The 8,489-nt window shown below is 43.9% G+C and overlaps 1 protein-coding gene across 1 annotated transcript; it reads right to left on the reverse strand.

The window, feature by feature from the left end:
• Nucleotides 1-2,595: 2,595 nt before the first annotated feature.
• Nucleotides 2,596-8,077, reverse strand: LOC127332959 (protein FREE1). Its single transcript, XM_051359272.2, has 10 exons — nt 7,245-8,077; nt 7,020-7,106; nt 6,795-6,926; nt 5,866-6,000; nt 5,374-5,439; nt 5,177-5,287; nt 4,404-4,496; nt 3,168-3,198; nt 3,012-3,085; nt 2,596-2,910 (listed from the first exon to the last, which is right to left on the reverse strand). Exons 1-10 carry the CDS (start codon nt 7,965-7,967, stop codon nt 2,833-2,835), a joined length of 1,530 nt encoding a protein of 509 aa, XP_051215232.1. The 5' UTR covers nt 7,968-8,077; the 3' UTR covers nt 2,596-2,832.
• Between the last annotated feature and the right edge of the window lie 412 nt (nt 8,078-8,489).

Raw genomic sequence — 8,489 nt, forward strand, 5'->3', positions numbered from 1 at the left:
GGTTAGTTCTATGGTTGGCGTCAGCATGCATTGATCTGATCCACCAAACTCTTATAGATCTTGTACTCCTGTAGATGGAGGTTGCAGTGCTGAAAAAGTTCAACGAGAGTGTCTTATTTGCTCTTCACTTATTCTTTCTTTAGGCCGTACAGAGAATATTCTCAAGCTGAAAAGAAGTCTAGAATGTATGGAGCGTAGCGAGAAATCTACTTTGGCTCATAGGCGTAGTCGCGTAGATGCACCCACTATTCAAAATCATATTTCAAAATAACAGGGTGTACATCCAAACATTGTTCACGCATGAAGTTTCACTGAAAATATTATTTTCTGTGGCCAGTGTAAAAATAAATCCGACGCTCCAAAATAGCTTTTAACGAGACATTTTTTGTCATTTTTACATAGTGCACACAAAATGTTTTTTCGTGCCAAATTTTTGTGAGCTAACATAGAACGTGAGAATGCACACTCATGATTTTATTTCGAATTTTTTTAACATTTTGAAATAAATTTAAAAAATATTTTTTATAATAGGTGCATCTAAACCTATGAACCAAAACACCATGTCCGAGCGGAGTAACCTATGAAGTTTCATGAACAAAAACGCCTAGCTTACCAATATTCCTCTCTCTTCTGTGAAGGCAAAATAAAGGGGAAAGGCTGATCTTTCTGTGTGGTAAGCATCTGATCATTAAAAAATAATCATGTGTCCTTTCTATGATATGTACAACCAAACACCTGGTGTGTAATTTCTATAGGATTCGGTGTCACGTTGCGTTAAATTATCCCAAATCCTATCTGGCGAACGTGCCAATTGTGGCACGTTGGTGGGCCTCCGCCCATCTTTGCCATCGAACTGAGAAATTTTTTGAAAAAAAAGCAAGTGGAAGTTGCCAGACCCCACAAAAAAAATGCGCGGCAACTTAGGTTTTCGATGGCGCGATGGGCATAATGCAGGCATGATCCCACGATATTAGGGTCCTAAATTATTAGGTGGAATCCTTGGAATCAGATAGTACAATACCATTTTGTACAAGCTACAAATTCTGCCTTACGAAAATCTTCAGGTTCACTGAGGAACACAATGGAGCACTGATTATCAGAACATGAGGCGCCGAATTATCAAAGCGTCGGCCGGTCAAAAGACAGCATGAATGGGCGGGATTACAACCTAGAGCCGGACATGCATGCATCCAAGGTTGCAGGCAGTCCCTATTAGCTGAGAAGAAAAGCGTCCTCAAGTTCACACGGAAAGCTGAAAAACTAATTGCATCTCACTGAAACTGCAGAGGCTTAACCGGCCGTGTCAGATTATTAGCTCCTTGTACTCATCAGATCCACCATCCCAAGAACTTATGTTCATAAATCACCTACCTAGCCATGCAGGCTATGCATGCTATAGGCTTATTTATTCACCATGCAACTATGCAAGCAGTGGTCACCGATCATTAGCCGCATCGATCCTCCCTGTCTTGTTTCTGCTAGCATCAGCATGTATTTTGCAGACTCTTCAGTGCTTAGCTTGGCATGCCTCGCCTTGATGAACTCCTCTTTCAGGAACAGAATCATGGTGTTTGCGCTTAAGCGACGTCGCAGGGGATGAGAGGAGAGGAGAGGCGCTGCTCTCGAGGATAGGCTAATCATGCCCATGCCACGGCCCTACGTTGTACGTACACACGCTGTTAGTTTTGTTAATGCGTGTTTGTACGTGTAAAGGCTGGTCCTAAAGCATGCAGGATCCTTTCTTCCCTGTGTCTTTAGGCAGAGAGATTCAGTTTTATCACTTTAGAGGTCCATGCTGCATTCCTGGGCCCGTTCGTCCATGGGCACCACTCACATGGATGGATGCTGCCTGTCATGGCCTTGCCTGGAGGCTGGAGATGCTTGGCCGGTGGCCGATGGCCATGAGGCACGGCGGATCATTGGATGGCCGCAGGTTCATCAGGAATGTTTGCCTCGAGAGATATGATGAAACCGTTGAACGAACCAGAGCTGCTTCTCAGAGATTCTGCCACGACAATTCATGCTTCTACTTGGTTCGGAGTGTTAATCTCGACCCCCCTGTCGGCCAAAGACGGGTTTTAGCCAATCAAGTGCATCTGCCTCGGAAGATGACCTTGCGACACCTTATGTTAGTGTAAGAAGCTTGGGGATTTTGGCCCAGTGAAATGTCTGACGTAAGTGTTGCCTGGTTCCTAACAATATTGTGACTCTCAGATCTAACAAGAGATTAGTTCCTTTCTTTTGCGGGGCCAGCGAGGTATAAGTTGTTTCCAGACATGGCATCATGAAGTTCAGATGAGGTGCACAACGCTAACCAACTCCTAGTAAGATCATAGGAGTAAGTGCAGATAAAAGTTCGAGACAGGAAGCTAAACAACACCCAGAAAATGCAGTAGAACCCACAGTCAAGCATGCAGTTCTTCATCTTAGCCCCCTGTCTCTAATTACTTGTTGCAGATTTATCTAGATACACATGTATCTAGAGACGTTTTAGTGTATAAATACATGCGAATCTAGACAACTGTGACATCTAATTCGGGACAGAGTAGCAAGCAGGTAACAACTACTGTCAGCAGAGACCGTCCGACCAAAGCCTTCACCAACGAGCACTCTGTTGGTATTCTTCAGAAACACGCAGCATTTTCAGCAACAATCTCACATGTTTAGAACTCACTCATGTACAAGAAACATAAATACATCCTATCCACGACCACCAACAAAGCCATATAAACATCTACAAGTTGAACACACTTATTTTGGTATAGGACAGCGAAAACAAATAGAGTTATGAACAGAATAATTTGCTACAACACGCTCTAATTTCCCTGTGTATCAATTGGCACTGACAAGGAAAGCATGCTGGCACACTCCACATTCCACTGTTTCAGAGCCAGACGTTGGGACCTCGACCTGCAATCCCACATCCATTAATACGTTAGGGATCAGTGAACAATTATTATAAGAGCCTTCTATATTTAAGCTATACACCATGTCTAGAAATTGAGAAACACCTGAAGATGGACCGTGCAGGTAGGACACGCAACTTCTCGCATCCTGGTTCCAGATACACCTCCAGACGCAGAGCCTTTGAGAGACGAAGTTTCAGAATTTTGTTGCGCTACTATCTATGTTTAAAAAAAATGCACATTGCAGGAACATGAAAGTACCTGAAGATTTGCGATTCCTCTCCAGTTCCTCCTGTCGATCAAAGGATAAATTTGGTAAATCATGAATTTCACAAAATTTAATTATACTAGTTGTGTTTTTTCCTTCACACTGTCATAACTATAATCAGCAATCCATGTGCCAGAATCTTAGTTTTCTCTTTCCCTGTTTTCCTTTTTCTGTCTTCTTCTCTTTTGGTTTCCTTGTGTTCCTGTTGGAGTTTAATATCTACCCTACCCCAACTTGCTTGGGAGAAAGGCTTTGATGCTGTTGTTGTACTGTCATAACTATAATAAAAGCTCCATCGTCGGAAGTCTAGTTAGTAACAGGATCCAAGGTATGTTTTCAAATACTAGACTAAAAAAATCTACTCCAATCCATAATACAAACGTTGTGGTTTTAGGATTGGATGGAGTAGTTACTAATGCAATAGACCCTGCCAAAAGAATGCAACTCTGCCAAAACAGCCAAGATTCCTAAAAAAATATCTCATGCTCCTGAAGGCATTTCAGGTTTTCATATTATAATGCTTCATTTTTAGTACCAAAACTCTCGTTTAGTTTTAATACAAGTTTAAATATATATACACATAGCTGGTTAGATTATATCTTTGGAATGGATCCAATGCATGAGCAATATCGCCAATTATCAGTGGTGAACATGTCGTGCTGATCTGTTTGGTACTTTGGTTACCCCACACTTCTGAACTATCAACAAGTGACAACTCAGGCCCCTTACGTATGAAGGAAGGAGTTGTCAAATTTGGGAAGTTTCTAGTATGCATATGCATAGGTACCTGACATATCTTGGTCGTCTATTTTGGTTTGGAGAAATGGGGTCCAGGACTAACTGCCGATTTATCTTCTTCTGTTATTTCAATTGGCACAAAGGGAAAAAATACTATCCTGTGCATTGGGTCCATGGCTCCATGTCAATGTAGGCTCACATCCCCAAAAAGATCAATGGCCCGGATACATGTTGTATCCACCATATGCACAGAAAAAATCTCAGCGGATTTGGCATGTGTTTGGTTTGCTTTTCTCCCCACTTAAATGGATGTATCTTGAGAACTGAGCAATGCTCAGTTAACTGAGTGAGTGTCGGTGGCCAGACCACCCATGTTTAAGGCCTAGCCTCTGCAGGTTGCCTCACATAAAATGCCCCTGGGTAAGTGCCCATGGGGCGAGTTTTTAAAAATTGGATGTAACACATAGAGAAAAGGCTGTCTTATATATTACCTTAAGTTTTCTTGCAAGATCTCCATGACTTTGCACTGTGGCAGATCTCTTGGCAGCTTCCTGTGCCATGCTAAGCCTCTGAGAAACCTCTGCCTGTGGAAGATAAGAATTAAATTATGAAATTTGTACACAATTATTCAATAGCTAGAAAGAACGTTCTGCGCGTTGAAATGCTGCACATGATGCAGCATCTAGACTGACAACAACGAAATACGAGTCGGTGCAAAAGATTTGAGCAACTCAGTTTGAAAAAAACACCAATAAGGAAATACAAAGAGATCTTTAACAAACCTGAATGATAACAAAACTGTTGCCATGTGGCACAATCCGAACCCTACACCATACTTCTAGAATACTCTACAAACTCTAGATATTTCATACTACTCCTAAATATATTACTCTAGAACATTCCTAATTTTACAGTTTTCCCTACATGCCCTACATACTTCATGACTAAGCTAGCTCCTTCTACTAGCCAACTACATTGACAAGATTACTCCTAACAAAAACTATGACAAATAAGTCAAATACACTAAGCGACCGAATAAAAGCTAGGTGCTGTAACAAACTTGACAATTTAATTATTTTTCCAAATGGCTAGCAAAGAGAAAAATGACAAGTACAAATTGGACGCCTTTCTTTTACTAAGATATAATTACTGTTGATGATATATGGAAGGGCACAAACTATGCAAATAAAGAAAACTAACATTAAATTAAGTCCAGCAAATTTAAAATATAAAAAATGACTAAGCAGACAGTAGCAGAACGTACCATGCATCTATCACAAACTCGGACAAGTGGAGCATTATCGTCAGTTGTCAGAGCAATTCTTCCTTGACTGCATTTATCACAGAAGACTTCCCCACAGTTCCTACAGTGATGCTGGAAAAAAGAGCAAACTCATGTCAATACATTATTACTTGATTATTCCAGTGATGAGATGAATATCTAAACAAAGTATAAATTACCCTGCGATTAAAATGACTGAAATCGCCAGCACAAGACTGGCATTTCTTAGCAGCTTCATCTGGAACCTGAAAGAGGAGACATAGTCGATATTGAGTATATTGCACCTTTTCTATATGCAAGAATATGTGAAAAAAAAGCAACCATAAGATTAATGACTATAATGCAAGATGATAAAGAAAATCAAGACGAGGTTAGAGCAATGGTCCATAAATAGTTATTATACAGCTAACAGAACTGAAGGAAGTGTTTTTTTTTTTTACAAGACTGAAGGAAGTGATTTGATAAAATGATTAATCAAATGGCTAGAAACTGTATTGTCGTGTAAAGGATGTATTGAGAAGCCAAATACAAGCATGCATAAGCATAGAGTGCACATTCCAATATTATATCAGAGCAACAAATGGACTAAGCAGAAAGTAAACTAAAGTGTATCAAACGATTTTGTTACTAGCATGGAGTCGTCAAATGGATATTGTCGCAGCTCATCTTACCCAATGATCTTTAACTTCATCAACAGGCTTTGCAAACATCCAATCAAAACCTTTCTTCTTCTCATTTGATTGTACCGAGGATTTTCCAGCATCCACAGTTCCATTGGCTCTTGCATCTTCACCGATCTCCTTGAACTATTTTATAGAATCACACAAGTAAAGAAAAAAGGCTTAATCTTTCTAGTAAGAAAGTTCTTCTGGAACATATAGAATCCTATATAGTGCCAAGTAAAAAATTCTAAGCTAGTAAGTTTCGGTATCCAAACCAACCTAGGCAAACGAACATCAAATGTAAACATAAAACTTGCATCCCTGAAGAAAATTATGTGGCTACACCTAGAACCGGTATGAACATGGAGCAACTCAAATGCAACAAGTGCTGCAACGAAATTTATGAGAAGCTGATACATAGGACTAAAGAGTACCATGGCAGTTTACGCATTGTACTGTGGTGTGTCTTAAGATATCCAGTGATATTATCACAACGTGGAACATTTCAAGACTTAATACATAACTGGTTTTAACTACCATCTCCAGTCCAAAATATATGTCGTTTAAGTACTGAACACTTCCCACCAAATGAACCAAATAATGGCTTCTTGATAGTAGTATTGATATATACCAACATAAAAGGGCAAACCATGCAAAATATTAAGACATTAGTTCCATGTTCTACAAGAATGGAGTTAAATAAACATGATAACTGAACCAAAAGAAGTACCAAAGAAAGAGAGTAGCATGGTTAGCTAACTGGATTAACTCATTTGAGTTATTACTACAGACACATTCAAATCTGAAACAGCAACACTGACAAAGAAATAAAAATAAAAAATAAAATGAAGGCAACTAAGAAGAAGGATTTTCAGTATTTTCAGTACAAATAGGATGCTTGTAATTGATGATGACAGTAGAAAATGTCTTGGTTATACCTGGACAGTTGCTGCTGTTACGGTGTCAAGCAAAGTGTTGGAAGTATAGCTGCTTGACTTGAGCCTTATTCTCTTTGGTTCAAAATCTACTGAAGTCTTTGCCCAAATCGCAAACACAGTTGAATCCAAAATCTAAATAGGCATAGTGATCAACCGTTAGATCGGCTCGCTACTGTGATGAGAAAATGTACACATAATCTTCCGCATAAATGCTGCCAAACATACCTCCCATTTCGTCAGCGTGTCAAGGGGGTAAATCCTTAGGGTCCTGTTTGTGCTGGGCTCAAGCATGCGAATTCCATCCAGACCGACCTGCAGCAGCACAATTAGCACATATTCAATGTATCATAACAATCCTCCATATCGTTGGAAGTTGGACAAGTACATACTATGTTGCGAAAAGCGCAAACGTATAATCTAGTGATGATATTATCAACACTGAAGCTATACCTGGCAAAGCACATCAGTGGGGCTTCCGGCACCCTCTGGCAGCAGCTTAACCCGAAACTTCTGCGCGCCCCCACCGGCATCCTCATGGGACTCGGCTTTCGGAACCGCCCTGGCAATCTTCCCAAATCCCCCACCACCCACACTGCCGCCACCGCCACCACCACTCTGGTGCTGCCCCGCCCCTCCCGACGAGAGTCCGATAGAGCGGCCGTAGTCATCGAACATGGCGGCACCCGACCGCGCCGGCGCCGTGCCGCGCGCGCCGTACGGCTCCGCGCCGCCGTCGCCCGCGTAGGCGTACGCGCCCTCGTCCAGGTAATCGTCGTCGGCGGCGGCGGGGGGTTGCTGGTGCTGGTAGGCCCCGCCGTAGTAGGGCGCGTCGTAGGGGGCGGGCGAGGGTTCCGTCGGTGGAGTTGGGTGGGTGTGGGTGGGCTGCGGGTAGGGGTAGTACGGCGCGGCGGGGGAGGGCGAGGGCTCCGGGGGGTAGGGCGCGGGGTTGTAGGGCGGGTACCCGGCGTAGTGGGGCGGCTGCGAGTAGGCCGGGGCGGACGGGGGCTGGTCCGGGTAGGGAGCGGCGGAGTAGGGCGGCGCGGAGGCGTACCCGGCCGGGGCGTCGGCGGCGGGCGGGTAGGGGTTCGGGGGAGGAGGCGCGTACTGGTGCGGGTAGTAGTGGCCCCCCGCGGCCGGCGCGGAGGCGGCGTAGTCGCCGCTGCCGTGCTGCATCGGACGGAGCTGCCGAGGCGATTGCTGTGATTTTGATCGGATTCGTTGCTTGGCGATTGCGTTTGTTTGCAGGGGAAGGAAGGGAGAAGAGAGAAGAAGGTGGGGATTCCGTGGGGAGGTTGACGCGTTGGTTCTGAGCCGGGGTGGATTGGTTCCGGCAAGTGAACGGGCGCGCGTGGGCCGTTCGATCGTGTCGGCGGGTGGGAGTGGACGGCTGCGATGGTTTGTGTGGTGGTTTCCGGTTCGCTTTTCGCGGGAGTTGGGTTCGTCTGCGACTGCGCGTCCGCCACGGCGGGTTACACGTCTGTGGGTCGAACTGGGCCGGGCTCATTTATTTAACAGCGTAAAAGTTCAGTTCGTTCTGGCCTGGCCAGAAAATTAATGCTTTTCGAAAAATACGGCTCGCCTGGGGAAAAAGGCCGATCTTCGTGAGGGAAGACAACGCGACAAGTGGCGCGCTGTGGTGCCAGAAAATCCGTGGGAAGTGGTCTTCCTGCTCACCGCGTGTCGCAAGGGGAAGCA

The sequence above is a fragment of the Lolium perenne genome, chromosome 2 (assembly GCF_019359855.2).
Source record: "Lolium perenne isolate Kyuss_39 chromosome 2, Kyuss_2.0, whole genome shotgun sequence".
Lineage (NCBI taxonomy): Eukaryota > Viridiplantae > Streptophyta > Magnoliopsida > Poales > Poaceae > Lolium > Lolium perenne.